We start from the raw sequence: 20,803 nt of genomic DNA on the forward strand, positions 1-20,803 counted from the left end.
TTCACTATTTTGAGTCTGTCTATGTTGTAATACTGAGCTGCAGGGTGAACTTATTTATTTGTACAGTCTCTTAGCATTAGGAGCTGGTGCAGTGGCTGAGTGTAACCTAGAATGACCCCAGTTGAAATTTTACCTCACCCATGAACCTTAGGCAGCTTTAAGTAAGCTAGTATCTCTCAGCCTTAAGGCCCTTTCCTTTAAATCTGCAATACGGAGATAACAACGGCCTACCTTACAAAACTGTATGCTTTAAGAGCCAAGCAGCATTACCAAGTGTATATAGTACACTTACCAGCATGCCAGGCAGATGTCTTAGTTTTAAACAGAATATACAGAACTCCTTATGACTCAATATTTGAGTTGAACAAAATGCTTCATAAGGCTCGATTTTACAGCTTTAGACCATAAAAATAGTAAAAGGTAGATGGATTGCATGATTGGCATTATACACATCTCCTGACAGTTAGTTAACATTGCTTAGTAAGCATTTGTGTGTAGCAACTGCCCCAAGTGCCTGTTTCCTGTAGTTTGTGTTTGCAATTATATCATTTTCTTCTTACTTTTGGGGAAGGAACATAATGCAGAGTATGTGCTTTGTATGCATAACATCCCAGGTTCAATCCTTGGCATCTTTAGTTAAAAGGTAAGACCTCTTTGTCTAGTAAATTGTTGCCAATGAGAATAGGCCATACTATGCCTGGTGTAAGGCATCCTCTGTCCCTAACGTAGATGAATAGGATATCATGCAAATTAGTTGCCTCCCTGAGCTATAGTTTACACCATATAATCTCAAGAATGCTTAGGCAGTGTTAGTAAAATCACACAAACTAAGTCTCAGAGGCTTTATGGATGGTAAATGCTTTTTAATCAATGCCACGTTTTAGAGACTTGTGTCAGCAAGAAGAAAATATTTATTAAGAAAGGCAAAGTCTTCACAGAAGTTGGAACTTAACTGCCAAGCCAGGCACGTGGTTAAAAAAAAGTTACTGAACAAGTGTCTTCTACTTCATTACAATTTTCCAGCCACTTGTCTAATCCTGTAAAAGAAAATATACTGCAAATGACTGCTGCACATGATTTATAAATACTGTATTTTTTCAATTGTAAGACGCACACTAATTTCAGTACCACCAACAGAAAAAAAACCTTAAGACACACCCGTGATTCTAAGACGCACCCCATTTTTAGAGATGTTTATATGGGGGGGAAAGTGCGTCTTAGAATTGAAGAAATAGGGTACATCACTTGGAGCAGGGTTAGATTTGAATTATACCACCTAGATTTTTTAAAAGTCTGCCAACCAGGTTGACAATGGGCTATTACCTTCTTCAAATTAGCAGGAATTCTTGACTTAAGGACAGCAAAAATAGCAGGCACATGACACTGCAAGGATTCCAAGATGCTTTGGTATTTTAGCCGTTTGAAATAACAGGGTGAACACACCTGTAGGGGTTCTTATTCCCAAATCTGGACTATTCCACCTGGCTCCAGTATTCAATAGCTCTGGGGCAGCTCTTTCAAGAGTTTAACTAATTTGCTTTCACTCCATTAGAAACCAGCTCCTTTAATGCAGACTGTTTTCTTTCTCATTAACATTTACACAGCAAAATGGAGGTCTGCTGTTGGGTTGTGTCATGTATCATAGAAAAGTCCCCACTTTTCTCCCTCTTTCTGCAATTCTTTAACCGCTGCATAAAATGCAGAAATTTCAGAGATAGAAGCTCCCCCGACCACACTTCATTCTAGAAACCTCTATCCTGTTTATCATTGCCTGCCATGGCACAGGAACTCTGCCAAGAAAATAGGTTGCAAGCTTAATTAGACACACATAATGTGATGTTATTAGAAGCGTAATTCTAAGCATTCTTACAAGAGATACTGATTCTGAGTAAATATGTATGGGATTATGCCATTAAGTTGGCTGCAATAATATATAGTTCTTTTTTACCCACTGTATTTCACATGGAATGTTTAGAACTTTGAACCTAATTACAGACAATTAAAGACCAATTGAGAAACCCCAGGTGGCATAGAATTCACTCAGTATCCTTAAATTTGCCACCTAATGCTTCGTGCAGCTTCATGACCAAGAGAATTCTGGGGATATAGCCTTTTATACAGTTGCAATTTGAAAAATTCAGAATCAACTGAATTCCTCACCATCATATAACTGTTAAGAGGTATATTAATTGGCAACTGTAATTAAAAAAAGTATCAATTACAAAGAGAAGCTGTGCTGAAGAAACCCTGTGATACTTTACTCTGGTTACTTCTGAAATTTTGTTATGATTTTCACAGAGGTTCTCAAATTCACTGAGAATCTTTTGAAGAACATGCACTTTTAGTCAGTTCTTAGACTTCTAGTCACTGTCTGAAAGGTGTTATCAATTTCTTTTTTTCAGTATATACAGCAATCTGCAAATCATACAATCCTTACCAGTGTCCTCATCAATTCTTCTAAGTTGTTCTGGATATGACCGTAGACTGCATTAAAAAGCTCCTCCCTTGATTTTGCTCCGTCCAACTGAACTGAAATACAAGCAGCAGCAGTGCTTGAAGATCAAAGTAGTTTTACTATGCTCAGATATCTTACTTCAAGCCAGTTATTTTAGGTATTGCTATTTTGGCACTTGCTAGGCACACAGATCTACATATGTAATTCATTTTTAAATCTGCCCAACATGAGCTAGAAAAAAGATGTAGTTTTAAGGTCACAAAGCTCTTTGAACTCACTGTGTCACTACAGATCTAGTTCAAACATAACATACAATGTTTTGCTGTTGGGCTTGCATGTATCTTTCTGCTTTCATGCGCAATGGGAGGTTTAGAGCTCTAGTTTCTTGATAGCTTCCAAATTCAGCAAAATAGCAGTTTGTTCAAACTACAGTTTGTTAACAAACCCGGATATTGATTATAGGCCACTATAAAATTTCTTACCTGCAATTAATAAATTGATTGACCTGCAAGCAAGCCCACTCCCACCTTATGGCCTTAGGAAAGACAGTTGTGGGTTTTCAGCACACTCCATCCCACCCCCATTTCCAGTCTGAAAATTTGCTGATTCTGGAACAAAGAGCCCACCCTCAGTCTCCGTGTGCCATAGAGGCTGGACATAAAGCAAGTTTGTTTCCTCCTGCAGCCCAAGAAATCTGAAGCTGCAAAAGTTCCACACCAATGCTGCTGTGGAGTAAGTAGGAAATGGACAGCCATCAATTGAGTTATTTACAATACTGAGGTATTAGTTCAATGCCATACTACTCAAGCAAGCAATCATGCATTGAAAGTAACTTACAAAGAGTCATTGTCCAACAACAGTTATAACTTGAGTAAAATTAATTGTTTAATATTAACATTTTGTGTTTATAAATTATCCTGGGAAGTTTGTTACTGAAGGCGGATCACATAATTTCTCAAAAATAAATACATTTAATCACCCACTTTAGAGCATAGTAGAAGGCCATGTTTCAAATAAGCTCCCAGGATGCAATTTAACTTACCAACATCAACATTAAGATCTTCCATTAGTTTCTTATGTTTGACATACATGGGCCAGACATGACCATCGAATAATCCAGGTGGATCAGGCACAGTGTAATTCCTTGAACTAGACATTGGATGGGAGAGGAGAAAGTTCAACTTGGATTTCTATGTATTAAAAGAGGACCCATCAATATATTCCGTCACCTCAACATGACATTTCATGTGGTGGAACAACTTCTGCAAGTATATTTGCAGTTTATTGGTGGGTGGGGAAGAGAAGAGGCTTACCTTCTCCTCCTCTTGCATTCTTCATAGGGAATAGAAAGAAAATACCGGATGTCAAAAACATCAATCAAGGGCCTGAAAAGAACAGGAAAAAGCATCCTAGTTGGTATACAATAATACAAGAGGAGCTCACTTGGATCAGCCAAAATCCAGCACGGCCAGATGCTTCTGGGAAGCCCAAAATCAGAACAAGAGGGCAATAGCTCTCCCCTGTTGGCCACGCAGCAACAAATATTCAGAGGCAGTGTGGTCATAGCTGATCATTAGTGACAGACCTAGTCTTCATGAATTGTCTAATCCTCTATTGAAGCCATCTAAGCCAGTGGTCACTGCCAAATCCTGCAGCAGTGAATTCAATAACTCATGCATTCTCTGAAGTGTTTTCTATTGTCTGCCCTGCATCTACTGCTCATTTATTTCATTGGGTCAGAGAGAAATGTCTATCTTCATTTTGCACACCATGCAGAATGTTATAAAACTCCATCATGCTCCTCCCCGCTTTAGTAATTTTTATTATAATCTATGGAGCCCCAAATCCTTTAATCTTCCCTTGCAGAGTAGCTGTTCTATCCCCTTGATCATTTTGGTTGCTCTTTCCTGAACCACATTTTCCAGCTCTACAACACACTGTCTAAAGCCTAGCTGACAAGAACTACATACAATATTCCAAATGTGCCCACATAGATTTATATCCAATACAGATCCTTGGCAAATGCCACAGCTTACTCCCCAGCGTTGAAATAGTTGTCCATTTATTCCTATCTGCAGTTTCTTGCTCTTGAACTAATAACTGATCCAGAAGAGGAGGACATATACCCATAACCCACTATGTTTACTCAAGATCCTTTGGTAAACAGTTTGGAAGCCTATGCGTACAACAGATCATCCCAATCTATGTTTACTGACACCTGCTCAGCTACCTACCACTCAACATTCTCAAGTCAGATGAGAATGCTGGCTGATAATACCTTACAGAATTGTTTTGGGGATTACTAGAACTGCATGGGAAGCAATTTTAATACTCTGAAGTGCTACATAAATATGATTTTTCCCAGTGTCAAATTTTCACCATGAATAATTACCACTGCAAAACTTCACTGACACAACAGCTAACACTATTTTACTGTCCAGTAATTGCAGTTAGTAAAAGATCAGCACTATAAGCATTTTGTCAGGATCACAAGTCACATAAAAGGAAAGTTTACAATTTCATAAACTGCAGCATTAATCACATGTTCTGCTTTGGGCTTTTGATGAACTTTGGTCACCCAAGCAACTCCAATTAATCCAGGAATTCATTAAGCTAGTTTCACACAAGTACAGCTGTAGTTACAAGCTGCTATCAAGAATACAAATAAAGAAATGCTTTCTAGGATTTGAACTTCTTATAAGCTTCTCCCCATAAAATATGTTCGTCCCAGTGGGAGCCAATACCTTCGTTCCTGCTTTTCTGCCCTGATGATACCAAAATAGGTAAAAGGTTAACTTCTGGTAAAACCCCTCCCAAATGCAACAGAAAGAACAGCCTCCTCCCATGCTCTTCTCTATGCGCAATCAGAATGCACTGGAACAAGTAAAGGTTATCTTATCGCAACCTGCTCTCATGTGCCCATACAATCAAAACTGTACACACAACATCCAATTCATTATCAGTCAAATACCTGCTGAGAGCAAGCGACTGTTAGCAGGTACCCGATTAGATATGAAGCCTTGGAACAGCTCTAAGAATATTTTGAAGTTTTACTTACTAGCAGAAGACATCATTGAAATGTCCTGGATCTATAAATTAGTCATCCAGCTAGAACTCATTAACTAGAATAAACCAGTGTGTTTCAGTTACCTGTAAGTATAAAGTAAGAATCCTTCTACAATAAGGATATGGAGTGTGTCATCATTCTCCCCTGAATCCTCTATAGTTCTGGTATCTAGTGTGTTAATACCATGAGATCGTTCAAACTTGATTGGGTCTTTCTGCCAAGCATTGATGGTACTCATCATCGCATCCATATCCAAAGCACTAATAACTAAGATAAAAGAGCAGAAAAGTGATTAGGTCCAAAAGATGACACAAGTACTATTATAACAATGATGAAACACCGTGATCTCAACAATCTATTCTGCAACATAATTTCTATTCATCAAGACCAGAACAGTTCTAGGATCACAGCTATAGATTTATTTATTCTTTAAAAAGTAACTAGTCACTTGCATGGATATAAACAGAACTTACCATCATATTGTTTAAATCCATCTTCAACCTTTATTTCATCCTGGGGCTGAAACAGAATAAAAAATGTCTGCAGAGCTGCTCACAAATTTCAGTGCTCATTTTAAGATGGGATAAAATAGCCCGTTGAAACTAACTTGCCAGTAACTCATTGCTTTTTAAGAGATTAAAGTTGGACCTTCAATAAACCATGTAGGTCAGAACTGTAAGGCAATGACAAGACACTTTTCCCTTTATCTCATCACTAGCATAGAGACAACTAACCTACTTTCAAAATAGGAAAGTCATCCAAAATAACACATTGGGGTCTTATCCAGTAACTGCAGAGCAACCCCTGTGTCTCAACCCTCCCAAAGTAAACTGATATATAACAAAACAAACTTGTTAAAGAAAAAGAGCAAGAAACTTAGGACATCAGGCAGAAATCGCATGAAACCCCCATTTGCTTCCCAAGGTAGGGAAAACCAAAGTTGTTTGACATGGGGAAGACAACGGTTCAGTAAGAGCGGATTGATTCTGCACACCTGAAATCTAAAGTGGACCACATTGTGATTTACTGTGAAATATGGTTGGAGGAGGTAGGCAGGGAATTTTTTTTAAGTGGCTAGGACAAAAGCCTAGTTGGACTGAACGTGTCCCACATCCCATTTATTTTAAGGTAGCAGATTAGAGCCCCAAAAGAAGCAACAGCAGGAGATCTATGAATTTAAAGCTGGATTGCCCTCAGTAATGCCTACGGAATGTGTGAGTATCTGACTTATAATGCAAAAAGACACAAACAAGGTGGTGTGTTAAACGCTGCACCTGCTTTCTCTTCCTCCAGGTGCTCTCTCCTCAGCTGAGTTCTGAAACTGGAAGAGAGCTCATATGTAAGGAGAGTCCTTGAGGAGAGGGGTTGTGGGAAGTAACCAGTGAACGCAGGCCCCCACCTATAAAAATTTGATATCCTGCCCCCTTTTCTTGTATGTGAGTGGGACAGATTCAGTTTAAACACGTGGTCCTGCCACTGCCATATGTATTTTTCAGCCTTATTCTCTGTTGTTAGTTTCTTTTAAAGTAAAAATTCTGCACCATGGTAAAAGTCTCTGCTAAGAACAGCCAGTATTTACAATCAATATAATCTAACTAATGTAAGCAAATGTGCATTCGTTTCCATATTCTATTGCGTCAGTCAAGAGAAATCAAGGCTCCACTCCTTAACGTCAACAAACACTAAGCTATTTCTCACACATTTTCAAACCTCCCTTCAGGCCCATAAGGGCGAGAAACCTGGCTAGCCAAAAATGTGCCCAATACCAAATCCCATGTTTTGTGCTTGTATCGAAACACAGAATATATTCAGCACCTCTACGACCTTTAGATTTCAAAAGGGGGAAATTGGGGCAATTCAGCTTTTATTGGTGATCAGCAACGTCTATAGGCCTTACTGAAATAAATAAACCCTAGAGCTGTTTAATATAAGATGGCAGAGGAGGTTACTGAATGCTTTATGGCCAACTCATATTACTGCTGCATATGGTGGCTGTCATATTTGGAAGATGAAGGAATATCAATTCTGCCTGTGTAATCCCCTATGAGTGGAAATTAGCAATATGCCAAGGTTAGCTCACATTGTATGTAATGCCATACCAGCCTCAATTAACCATATGAACATGGGCAGAAATACACAATCATGGATACTACATGCCAAAACATATATTTAACAGTGCTTTTCTTGCTGTAGTAGGAACCATGGGGGAATACCCGTATTGTGAATTTTATGACAGTACAGGAGATTTCAGCCATCACTCCTTCTGTAGACATATCTCAGAAAGAAATTTAATGTATTTTGAAATCCACATGCAGAATACTGGGCTTTGGTTGCACAAAGCACAACCCGCATTTTAAGAATTCAACCCACCTCATAAAGGCACCTTGAAGAGAAAAAGTCAAGTGAATCAGCAGTTTGCTGGGCACTTAAGTAATAAATTCTGTAAGAGGCAGTCCACTTAAAATAGATGAATATTGCTAGTCATCTTGTTTTCAAGATAGGAAAAAAATCCCCCCATTCTATGTACCTAATGAGGACCTTCTATTTCAGAATAACATGGATCTACATACCTGAGTAGAAAACTTCCTATTTAATGGCTATTTGAGTAAGATTAAAAGCCGGGGACATGGGTATGGGGGAAGAAGAGTACACAAACCAAATTGCCTGCCTCACCTTAAAGAAGTCATCTTGGTGTACTACGCTGCAGTTGGGCAGGGCATGCATGAGTTTGCTTGTTAGGGTGGTCTTCCCGCCATTGGTGATCCTGAAACAGAAATTTGGGAGGAAAGATGGAAGAAAGGTGTGAATTACATCAAGCAAACATGCAGAATCCAAACCTAACATTTTTAGATTGCAGGAAATTTCCCTCAGCATGCAGATTATGAGAAAATTAAGGAGAGAGAGAAGAGGAAATTTCTCATAGCCACCATTTCAAAACAGCTGTACTTCCTGTTGCTGTATCTGCAAAATACAACTTCCTATGTGCTTTCATTCTTTCACACACATATAATGGCAGTTTAAAAATGTTTTCTGTAAGTCTCTGATCTTTGCAAAGACAGGATAGAAATATTTTAAATACTGGAATAAGGAAGCTGTCATACCCAGGTGCTACTGCCCCTCCAATTGAGAGAACTTCTATTAAGAATGTGTCATATATGTATTGTTGTTGCCATGTATGTGCATGCACACTTATCTTTGGGATGGGGAGGAAAAGGAGGACAGGAACAGTTCACTTTCGAATGCAGAACATAACAAGATTTTGTTCAGACATTCCAAGGGGTCTTATGACTCTTGAAAGACTAATGTATTTATTGTGGCATAATATTTTGTGAAATTAAGACTCCACTTCTCCAGGTGCTTATACTCCACATTTTATTATTGATTTCATTTACAAAAGAGCTAGTAAATAGTAATTGAAGTATCCACGTAGGGCAGCCGAGGTCAAATACCCATTTAGTCATGAAGTGTACTGACTGACCGTGACCTAGCACACGTGCACACACACAGCCTAACTCTCCTCACAAAGTTACTATGAGGACAGAAGTGGGGGGGGGAGGCAGAATATGCACTGTCTGGAGCTTCTTAAGAACCCTACTGGATCAGATAACAGGGCTATCTAATCCAGCATTCGGTTTGCCACAGAGGCTAAGGAAATACCTCCAGAAAGCCCACAATCAGGGCAATTTCCCTTTCCTGCCTCTAATCCTGCAAGTAGCATACAACCGTAACTACTGGAAGCCATTTATCCTCCATGAATTTGTCTAAACGCCTTCCTTCAATGAACAACTTCCCCATCTTTCTTAAAGGATGCTTATGTGGGGTTCCCCAAGTGGTCTCCCAAGTCCCAGTCCAACACTAACCACTACACCACATCGGTTTGCTTTACTGACTGCATGTACGCCTCTCCAGAAGTCTTCTTTGGCAGAAGAGTGGGATAAAAATACTTCAAATAGATAAACGTTGCTGTATAGTGTGCCTTCAAACCTAGCCTAGTGAGCAGATTTAAATTTTTTAAGGTCTAAAATAAAACCACGTTGGGATTTTATTATCTTGTCACTATCATTAATAACAAATAACTGGAGACGATGGAGCATATCCTTCTGTCCTGTAGCTTTTATAATCAGGCCCGCCATCTTATGATCACCCCATTGTTGAGTAAACTGTCCAGAAGTTCAGACAAATTTTATGTTAAGTTTCTGTTGGAAGATAAGTCCTCAAGAGTAACTTTGGCTGTTGCTAAATTTCTTACAGTGGCGTCCAGAATTAGAGCTCTCTGTGTATTAGATGAAAGTTTATAATAGCTCTAACTGTATGATTTCATGTTTGAGTCTTTTTTTTTCATGGATCTATGGATCGCAATAAAGAAGTATGGTATGGTAATAACTAATAAACCAGTATCACTAATAAATAAAACTACACCTTCAAACCTGGCCCAGTGAGCAAACTTTTTAAAGGCCTAAAATAAAGTCGCTTTGGGATTTTATTATCTTGTCACTAATATCCCTAATAAAAAATGAGTAAGTATCAGCAGTACCGCTAATAAATACATTTACGCATATTCATTTAATACAAATTCATTCATTCTACACGGGCCCTTTGAGAGACGGGGCGGGGGATTGCCGGCAGGACAAAAAGCCACGGTATGCAAGGGCGTCGCGGGCGATTCGAGGCGGCTCCACCAGCCACGCCTCGTCGTCTCCCACCCTTGCAACGAAGATCGCAGCGGCAACAGCTGCTGCGCGGAACCGGAGCCCAACACGTGGGAGCCCAAAGTCACCCCCTTCCCTGGCCTGCTCCTCGCGCGGCTGCGCGCGCACCTCTTGCCGCGCGCCCCAAACCGCCCCCTTTCGCCTTCTCCTCACCCGCCAATGCCGACGATGACTTTCATGGTGATGAGGCGCGAGCTGCGAGGCGATGGTTACGGCGGCGGCGGCTGTTTCCCCTCACAGTTGGTTCCTTGGGAGACTAGAGGAAGAGGGAGAAGGAGGAGGCACGAACGTCAGCTGCCCAGAGGCGCCATAGTCGCGGAGAAACGGCGGCAACAGGGAGACCCGTCCGTGCCGCGGCGAAGCGCTGCGCGAAAGACAGACCCGCGGTCGGCGCGCCGAAGTCTCCACCCACTTCCCTCACCGGCCCGGCGCGCGGTCATTGGCTAGCCGAGTCGTCGCTGCCGCCAATTGACTGCCTCGGGGCACCGGCTGACCCGCCGCACCGGGTCTTGCGGTCCAATGAGGGGGAAGAAGCGAGGACAGGTTCAACTCCTATTGGTCAGTCGCCCTCTCGCCGTTGGTCCCCGCCTACTTCGGCGCGCCCCCTCATACAACCTTGTCGTGACTCCTCACATAATGTACGAAGCTTCTTCTTTTGCCTGACTTGAGGGGAGGAAGCGCGAGGCAGGCTGGCGGGCGGGAAGGCGGCCGAGAAAAGCGGAACTGTGCAATATTTAAACAGCGATCCTTCCCACCCACCCCTCCCTTTCCCATTAAAATCACATTGTAACAAGCAATTTGCACTCAGTGAAAACATAACAAAATTGTAAAACCTACAGATGTGGGTGGAGGAAAGGTGAAGTTTGTAGTTAAAACTTTCTCTTAAAAATAAAAATAAAATCAGAAATAAACTATTAATAAAGGCACAGAAAAGTGCCAATCCTCATGCATACATATAATCTGTCTTATTATGAAATATTGCAATGCAAATCCAAATGAGACCTGATTAACTGAAATATACTATTCACAGACCCTGTGGGGAGGGTGGGAGGCACTCCATAGAGATTCCTCATGAACTCAGATATGCATCTCATGCAGAATTTCACATGCTTGGGGCGTTATTGCTACATCCATGTAAGCTTGACATCCCTAATTAACCTAAGTGCCCAAATAATTACAGAAGCTTTATTGATTGTCAAGACTCATTGACTATCAAGGTTGAAGTCTTTAATGATCACATCTTAATTAAATCTGCAACACCATGCACACTTAATTAAGACTAGGACCGATTTAATTAAATGAGGCTTACTCCCAAGTATACGTACCCAAGAGTGAGCCCCAAGAAGAAAAGCAATGCATGTGAACAGCTCCACCCAGAGGAAAAGATAACCAGAGTGCAATTGTGATAATTGGAGGAAATTTAAGGTGAAAATTGGATGATTTTGTGCCTACATAAGGAGAGTATAACACTTTCAACCTTCATTTTAAGGAAGACTATTGAGTTTAGAGAAGTAGCTAACTTAGAAGACTTGGCTGTGAGTTTATTTATTTTTTATGTTTCCTCTTTACTCTGTATTTTTATACTACTTAAAAGGGCTGTGGCAAATAGCTGTCTGTTTAAAATGCAAATAAATGAACTATACTACTAAAATGTATGTAAAAAGTAATTTGGTTTAATAGTATAAAAATGAGCTAACAAGCAATAGTTGGAGTCTATGGTGTGATATATTATGTTCTGTTGCAGACCTGGGGTGTAATATAACATCTTATTAAAAGTTAAGGAAAGCTTTTATAAGAGTAAAACATGCTGTCGAAAGCTTCTGTAGTGGCTTTGAGTGGCTTTTCTAGTAGAAAGGCAGAGTATTATTCAGATAAAAGACTTAAGTATCTGAAATTCTAAAAGTAATTGACTCTTATGTCTGCCAATCCTGTTTCGGTCAAATGTTAACTCAGGACAGAGAAGCGTTCTCCCATCCTAACTGCTCACAGGTTAGCTAGTGTAAATTACTTTTTCTCCTTCTTTAGGGCACCCTTTATTTATTTTAAATGTAGTTTTAGTATGATACTACAGAAGTGAGTTACTATCTTTCCTATATTCAACAAGTAGAAACAGATCAGACAGATGCTGGCTGTAGCCTTAAATCAATGTTTGCTTCCTGTTGTTACAAAGCGAGTTGTAGCATGAGGTACCTCGTGTAAAAAACCCCACTCATCGCTACTGCATATCCTTTTATGTATAACTCTTATGACCTAAACAACTCAAGCTGAATTTATTACCATTGTCTTTATATCAGCTCTTGCCTATATTCTAGGGTGACCATATGAAAAGGAAGACAGGGCTCCTGTATCTTTAACAGCCGTATTGAAAAGGAAATTTCAGCAGGTATCATTTGTATATAAGGGGAACCTGGTGAAATTTCCTCTTCACCACAGCAGTTAAAGTTACAGGTGCCCTGCCCTCTTTTAAATCTGGCCACTCTAGTATAGCTCCTGCAGCTTTAACTGCTGTGATGAGGAGTGAATTTCACCAGGTTCTCCATATATACAAATGACACCTGCTGAAATTCTCTTTTCTACACAACTATTAAAGATACAGGAGCCCTGTCCTCCTTTTCATATTGTCACCCTACTATATTCTTAAATCTAGTTTTCTTGTTGAGGCATTGTTAAGTTACATAGAGGTAACAGTGAACAGTGTTGAGTAGTTTGATAAGTGAAATGGTTTGAAAATAATATTTTAGGTATTTAAAACGAAACTAGAACTACTCCATTTTGACAATAGTTTAAGAAACAACTAAGTTAAAGCATTCTTGGGTATATTAGTATGTTAAATATTCAGTAGCCTGTCACTTATCTATAGCAAACCTAATAATTGCTTTAATCTTTTACTCTTGAGGCTGTTACGGAGTGCTACAATGACGGAGTTCCTGGTTTGTTTTAACTGTTGTATTGGTGACCAACCCCAGCCAGTGAGTATACAAGAACATAAAAACCCTGCTGGATCAAACCAAAGGCATAGCTAACTAATTGTTTTGAACTGCCCGGAAAGCTTTAGCTATTGAGGGGTATAGAAATGTAATAAATATCTAGTCCAACATTTTGTTCATACAGTAGACAACCAGCTACCTGTGGGAACAAGTAGAATATGAGTGCCTCCCACTTATGTTCACCAGCAATTGGTTTAGATGCATACTGTCTGATACTGGAAGTAATGTAAACCACGATGACCAGTAGCCATTGTTAGCTATATATGTCATTCTTCAGGGCAAAACTTTCCCAAGGCAGCTTGCATCAAAATCATAATATGCAATATATCAGATGCAGATATCAATAAAACTAAAACATTAAAATTAGAACTGCAGCAGTTGACTTATGAACTAAGTTCCATCTGGTTTATTTCACTAATGGGATTGGTTTAATTGGTAGGTTTTTTTTCCTAGTTAAGTTTACTAGTGGAAATTGTGAAGAACAGCACCTGAAAGACCTTCGTACACATTTTGTGAACTGCCCAGAGAGCTTAGACTAATGGGCGGTATAGAAATGTAATACATAAATAAAATAAAACTTTCCCTACAGTGTTATGAGGGAATGGATGGCAACCGTAGCTGAAGTTCCCATAACCAACAGCACAAATCACCACATTTATGTATATGTAATGCACATCAGAAGTTGGTTGTGAAAGTTAGACTAGTTCACAACTACGACTGTTTTATAAAACTGATCCATACTTTTCTTGCGTAAGACCCATTTTATTTCTCTCTCGGCTCTCTTAAAGAAGAAGCATCCAAGACTTGACAGAAACACAATAGGAGAACCAATGAACTTCGTACACATTACTCATGTTGGAACAAAAGAGATAGCCAGTGGCCTTCCATCAGTAAGTATGTGCTATCGGGGGAGGGGGAGGGAAAACAAAATACATGTGTGGTGCCCATGTGTAGAGAATTCTAGACATTTAGATATGACTATCTAGCTGCAGTAGAGCTAATTCAGTCAAATGGGAGACTCTCTATCAAAGCTCTAGGATTCTTAGCCTGTAGAATTTAACTCCTTACATCTATTCAGATTTGGACTGACACTGTTAAAAATATTGAACACATGGGAGCGGAATCGAATCGAATCTGTTAGTGGGGGTTGATGTTTTTGGAGTTTCTTCAGATTTTTTTTCAACCTGCAAATAGATTCTGTAATCTTTGTCTGATATGTGAAAACTTATTTGGATTACTGAAGGACCCGCAGTTTGCTCACAGGAATCTTAGTTGCAATCCTTTGCACATTTAACTTGGCAGTAACCCCCAATTAACATAGTTGGTCATGCTTAAGTGTGTAAATGGAACTTTTAAGTAGCAGTTAACCAAAGCCTAAATGTACGTAAAGCAGTGAAATTGATGTAAGAGGGTTTATTGTACTCTATTTTATTAACAGTGCAATCCTCTACATGTCTGCTGAGAAGTAAGTCCCATTGAGTTCATTGAGACTTCTTCCCAGGTAGGTGGGTATAGGATTTCAGTCTAACAGTACTTAACTTTTCAACATAACTCTTTCCAGAGACAAGTACTGTTAGTCTTAAGAAGCAATTTCATGGCTGGCTGGGAATTTGAGGCCTTTTCCCCTGTTTACACATGCATAGGATTGCACCCTTAACCCTGTATTTTCAGGAAAGGATGGTGAATAGAAACAGAATTGTGATACAGTACTCCTTTTCTGTCTAGGCTGGACAAATTCAGGAACGGATGAATTCCAAAGGAGGCTACGACAACAATAATTCTACAAGTACACAGATTTAGGAGTTGTTTGAATGAGGCGTAAATTCTGGTATGTTACGCTCTGAAAGTAACTGGCTTTGGGGAATGGAATTGACCAATTGTCTCAATTATAAATTGTTGTGTTTAGACTACTCATTTCTGTTTTGGTTGTAAACTGCTAAATTAATGCCAATGCTTGTTCTCTGAAAGTCTGTTCATGCGGTGGGTCTGACTGTTACTAAGCGATTCAGCCATCTTAACCTTCACTGACAGCATGGACAGTATCTAGTACTAGATGCCCTAAAAGCATCTAGATGTGATGGCTTCAATCGTAATACATGGCTTGTGTTCCCACAAAGGGATTTGTAGTTCTAGGGGGCGGGGGAAGAGGTGAATCTCTAGCTAGTTCTAGCTTCAATAAAACAAAAACCTTCCAGAAATAATTCTACCCCAAGGAGGCATATCTAAATCTGATTTCAGGATGAATTTCTTGGATTTGGTAAGGTACTGTCCCTGATCTCTCACTTGGGCCGACATTCTCTAGTGCATTAAGCATTCTGCATATTAAAAGCACTGTAGAACTTATTATTGGCCATCAGATTCCAACAAACATTATTGACTGTCTTCCCTTAAGAGCAATCTTAAAGGCTAAGATCTGCTCTGGCTTTTGCTAATACACTACTTGTCATAGAGAATGGGAGCCTTACGGTATGCCTCAAGTTCTAACCTGGCACTGGCAAAAAAATTTTTTTTAGTTAAAACAGCCTTTGCATCACTGCCTTTGTATATTCCCTAAAGGCTTTGTGAAGTGTAAATGGAAACGTTTGGTGAAGGATATTCATGTTAAAAGCAGAACCTGGGATAATAAGTGGCCAGTTCAAGTAGGACTAAGTACTGGGATTCTTGCTGCTATTGTAATTGAGGGATTTTCTTCTCAAAGCTCCAGATTCCAGAAAGTTATAATTTTAGGTGTGTGGTGGTGGCAATGTTGCCCATGTCCTAAACGTCTAGACTAGTGATAACAAATGCAACGTTATGCAGTCCTAGTGTCTCTTCCACTATTGGTGGGTTGTTTGCTAGAGCTGTGTGTTACCTACGTTTCAGTTGACCACAAACTCAAAAGGAGGTGTAGTAATGTCTGACTCATCAGATCGGTTTCCTATGTTGTTGGTACTTGCCTGAAACTGTGGTCTGGGCTTCTTATCCAACTGCTTCTGCTTAAGTTGATTTAGGCCTCACGTTACTATACCATGAGTCACGAGACACTTCTAGAATAGAACTGAAGCATACCATTGCTATGGTGAAAGTAATCACAACTGTTTCAGCTGCATGATGTGAAAGCAGAAGGCTGAAGTCCTAGTTTTAATAAACATTGCCAATATTACTTGGAAGATGGAAGCAGATTTCCTCTAAGAAGTAGGGCGGTGCCAGTAATTTTACTAGGAAGGCCAAACTCAAGAACCTCAGGTTTTAAAATAGTAATTTTTAACTAGTGATCTGTGTGCTGTTTTAAATATAATTCAGTCTTGTTGAAATATTCTCAAATGTGTGTATCTGTTACTTAAACAGTAAGTGTACTGCTGGAAAGCTTCTGTGCACTTGTGAGAAAGGAGCTGATACTTGGAATCACTGCTAAGAACAGTGATGTTAAGTACTTCTGTGGCACAGTGTTTATTTCAGCAACTACTCTATGTAGCAGGCTAGCATCTGTCTATGTACTGGAAGCTGGTATAGATAATTAAATGGTAAAAGTGGCACAAATGGAGCTGTATTGATGTTTTGGTTTAGATTCAAAATTGTACATGAATTAAACATTTTTGGAAACCCAGTTTTGTCTTGAATTTTAAGGCTGCCTCAGAGTGAACATTGTGTACTGAGTGCTATTGCCTTGGTAGATATTACTATAGACATAGTGGTTATCACTAGAAAATACTTAGTGTTAAACAACTGAACTGCTGAAACTGACAAGTCCTCTGTTCTTGGTAGAGAATAGAATTATACAATAGCACAGTGGATTTAACTGCATATTCCAGCAAAACACATAGGAATAATCAAATCAGCTTTTTTTGGAACATGCTAGAGCTTATGGCTTTTGTAAGACTGCTATACTAACAAAGAACTAAACACAAATAACTCAAAACACTTGTTGGGTAATCTTTTATACCTGTGGATGTTGGGGCACTTCCTACAAGCCCAGAAAAGGACCAGCAACACAAGACATCAAAGCCAACAGTTTCAGCTAGAAAGTTATCTTTGTTCTACGTCATCTCTCATTGCACGTAACTAGATATTGCAAACTATAAATATACTAAGAATATAGTATATTGTACTATGTAATTTTATCCTTGCAATTATATTACACGTCCGATATCCTGTTAGATGAGGAAAAGCTGTTTGAGTATAACTGTATGTGTACTGAGCTCCTTAGTGGAGCTTTTCCCACATAGATTCTCAGTCACACAGAAGGATGTCCCTTCCCGTCAAGTACTATGGTTGTATGTGATAACTTAAGAAAACCTATCCATTTATGTATGGGGACAAGAGGTGTCTGATGATCTGCTTAATGCTGGGTGATGGAATGCCAAAGTTATCACAGACCTGACTGGAGGGGATAATAGGACTTAATACAGTTTCATTACAACTAGCAACAACTTTAGGTATTCTAGTTTGGGTCCTGTGTGAGAATCAATGCTTTGTAATTAATGATGGCTTTTAGAACTAGACCAGGGTATTCATGCACTTGGTTCCTACCTCAGCTTTCCATCAGAATAAATAAATTCAACTTCAGGCTGATTTTATGTAGCAATCAAGCATGCCAACTATATAGATGAGTTTGTAGCAACAAAAAACCAACACTTAAAAATCTAGAAATTGATAGATTGTGTACAAAAGGGAGGTAGCAAACTGGGTTATATTAGGCAAACAAACCAAAGGAAAAGTAAGTTCATGGCTTGACTCAGATGAGGTCTATTTTACTGCTAAGACTCATGGGCATTACTCTCCCAGTTGAATTAGGGTGACCATATGAAAAGGAGGACAGGGCTCCTGTATCTTTAACAGTTGTACTGAAAAGGGAATTTCAGCAGGTGTCATTTGTATATATGGGGAACCTGGTGAAATTCCCTCTTCCTCACACCAGTTAAAGCTGCAGGTGCCCTGCCCTCTTTTAAATCTGGTCACTCTAGTATAGCTCCTGCAGCTTTAACTGGTGTGATGAAGAGGAAATTTCACCAGGTGCGACATGCACACAAATGACACCTGCTGAAATTCCCTTTTCAATACAACTGTTAAAGATACAGGAACCCTGTCCTCCTTTTCATATGGTCACCCTAGTTGAATAGCGTGTCGTCCGAACTCAGCCTTACTGATCTTGTAGCAGAAGGTTGGGACGCCTTCAGAGGCCGTCAGTTCTGTTGTGAGGCTTCAACACTGCTGGGGGCTGAAAGGCAAGTCTGCACATGTTCAGAGTCTCTCTGCTCTGTGGATTTGTTCTGGACTGGAGGAGAAATCATTCCCCACAGGACAAAAACCGCTGAGCGATGCCAAAATGTTTGCTAAGGGAAGTCGAGAACCTCTCCAAAGCTGCCGTCGCTTTTGATCTCCGCCTGCAGGCACCCTGAGGCGTCTTTAAGTTCCCGTCTGAGCCGTCTCTGCCCCCCGGGAAAATCCCGCCCAGAAAAGGCGAATCCTGTCCGCCTCGCTGTTTAGGTCCATTGAGCGCCCACAGGCCGGAGAGATAAAACGAAAGAAGAAGTGGAGGAAGCCGGCGGTGAAGCAGCAGGACCGGAGCTGGGGCGAGGGCGGTTGGGTAGCTGGCCGGCGAGAGGTCGCGGCGTGATTGCGCGCTCAGAGGGGCCGGCCGGCCGGTGTTTCAAAGAAGGCCCGCTCCGAGCGGCGGCGGCGGCGGAGGGGAAAGAGAATGGGGGCCGCCCGGGCGCTGCGGGCCGTGGTTTGGGGCCTGCTCCTCCCGCTGGTAAGAGACCGGATTGGGCCGGAAGTGGGCCTCTGAAGCACCTGGCGTCCGGCATTCCCTCCCCGTCAGGCGGGCGGAGGGGACGGCGGGGACGGCTTCGTGAGGGAAATAGGGAGAGCCAGCGGGCGGGTGGGGGGGAGGAAGCAAATAGGGGAAACGGGCGAGGTGTTGCCTCTTTACGGACTTTCCCCGTAGCCGAGCGAGACTCGTGACCGTTTAGAGTATGGGGCTCGAAAGCGGTGATGTCGACCCGAGTGGAGAGGCTTTGCGGGAGTGTCGTCCTCTCAGGTTCTCCTCCCCTGGCAGGTGACTTGCCACGTAACACAGGAGAGAGCACACCTGGGGACGCCTGAAGCTGTATAGCCATTAGAGATCGGGGGGGGGGAATTAAAATAGGAAACCTCCGTGATTTGGGCAGGATAACGGCCCCTGTCTGAAAATGGGGGACGTAAATCCCAGGGAGTGGCCGTGGTCAGCCTGCCCCCCAACTCGTCTCCAGGGACATCTATCTATCATCTTACCTATCACTGGGAACAGAATGTGGGATTAGGGGGACCTCTGTCCTGGCGATGGCTATAAACCTGGCAAAAAAAGGAGAAAGTTATGGTAGCAGAATAAGCTGGTCTCTGTGCCCAACATCATTGCACACAATCCTTTGCAGGATCTCAGTCCTTTGCCCTTTCCACAGATATGTCCCCACTTTATTTGTTGTTCTAGGAGTTTATGGCAGATGGGTTCCCGGCTTTATTTATTTTTCACATAGGAGTATATGGCAACCATTCAGTTTTATGGAGGAAAGTCAAGGGGAGACATTTAGTTTTATGGGAAACTCAGGAATACCATTAAGTGTCCTCCATGGTTCTAATAATCCCAGACACTGGGCCTGTTCAGACAATATGCTAAACCATGGTTAGGCTGCTAACCTTTGTGCAGCAAATGGTTTGTGTGTTTAAACCCTGGTTATGTAGCTGCCATGATTAGGAATGGTTCACATGATACACTAAGTCATAATGGCCTTGTTCAGAAGACACCTTAAAGCACAGCTTTAATTGGTTTAAGGTGTCATCTGAACAGGTACATTGAGAATTAGGCCTGCCATGACCACCTGCATAGCCAGCCCCATCCTAAATTGCACTTCTTGATTTTATTAAGAGTGCAATGGAATGTTGGAAAACTGGCTCTTAATGCAGATAGGTAACCATCAGCCCTGGATTACTATTTGCAAATCAGGAATGCATTTTAAAATCTTTGCTTCAGCCAGAAATGTTTATTGAAAGATAGAAGATGGTTCCATCTTTTGACACAAAGCTTTAATGACCCAAATTCTGAGTATGGCAGAATAGTTGAAGGAGGAATATCAGAACCACTGCACCTACAGGTGACTTCCCTTGTGCCCAGAAAGTGCCCTGGTGACAACTGTATTTCTATTTTATTTTAAAATGTATTATTTTTTCCTGAGAAGTTGGGAGTGTTTCAGAGTGGAGCTGCCGGTCCTCTTTCTTCTCCAGATACATTTTTGGGAAGTAAACATAGAGGCCATCAGTTTGCTTTAAAGTGCTCCCAGCTGACTGAAAAAAAGGGAAGCAGGGACATGCCCCATTGCCATTCCCTGGTAAGTGAGCCCATTGAACCAAACTTTAATTGTTATTCCATATCTGGATGATGGAGGTGATGGCTGAAGAGAGTGTAGGCAGCAAACTAGCATAGGCCAGAATCCTGATTCAGCAATTAATGGGACAAAATGGATACAGGATGTTCTTCACTACATCTGCCTCCATTAAAGTGTTCTATTATACTGTTTCCTAATTCACCCCAGCTAGCTCTTGAGGGAAAAGGACAAAATACAGGCTTTGT

The 20,803-nt window shown here is 40.9% G+C and overlaps 2 protein-coding genes across 4 annotated transcripts in view; one reads left to right on the forward strand and one right to left on the reverse strand.

The window, feature by feature from the left end:
- The window catches only part of LOC134409846 (nicotinamide riboside kinase 2-like), a 73,247-nt gene extending 62,629 nt beyond the window's left edge, over positions 1–10,618 (reverse strand). The window contains exons 1-8 of one of the 2 annotated variants that reach the window (XM_063142803.1): positions 10,385–10,618; positions 8,196–8,286; positions 5,996–6,041; positions 5,606–5,789; positions 3,769–3,840; positions 3,498–3,604; positions 2,438–2,529; positions 843–1,037 (exon numbers count right to left, since the gene is read on the reverse strand). In XM_063142803.1, coding sequence (XP_062998873.1) covers positions 1,032–1,037; positions 2,438–2,529; positions 3,498–3,604; positions 3,769–3,840; positions 5,606–5,789; positions 5,996–6,041; positions 8,196–8,286; positions 10,385–10,410 — 624 coding nt within the window. In that variant the 5' untranslated portion in view covers positions 10,411–10,618 and the 3' untranslated portion in view covers positions 843–1,031. Of the gene's footprint in view, positions 1–842; positions 1,038–2,437; positions 2,530–3,497; positions 3,605–3,768; positions 3,841–5,605; positions 5,790–5,995; positions 6,042–8,195; positions 8,287–10,384 lie in introns of those variants that run through there. The other variant, XM_063142804.1, reaches the window with a different exon arrangement.
- Positions 10,619–18,789: 8,171 nt separating this feature from the next.
- The window catches only part of SPPL2A (signal peptide peptidase like 2A), a 34,817-nt gene continuing 32,803 nt past the window's right edge, over positions 18,790–20,803 (forward strand). The window contains exon 1 of one of the 2 annotated variants that reach the window (XM_063142792.1): positions 18,790–18,949. In XM_063142792.1, the coding sequence (XP_062998862.1) occupies positions 18,896–18,949 (54 nt within the window). In that variant the 5' untranslated portion in view covers positions 18,790–18,895. The remainder of the gene's footprint in view (positions 18,950–20,803) is intronic. The other variant, XM_063142793.1, reaches the window with a different exon arrangement.

This window comes from Elgaria multicarinata, chromosome 16 (genome assembly GCF_023053635.1).
Source record: "Elgaria multicarinata webbii isolate HBS135686 ecotype San Diego chromosome 16, rElgMul1.1.pri, whole genome shotgun sequence".
NCBI classification, from domain to species: Eukaryota; Metazoa; Chordata; class Lepidosauria; order Squamata; family Anguidae; genus Elgaria; species Elgaria multicarinata.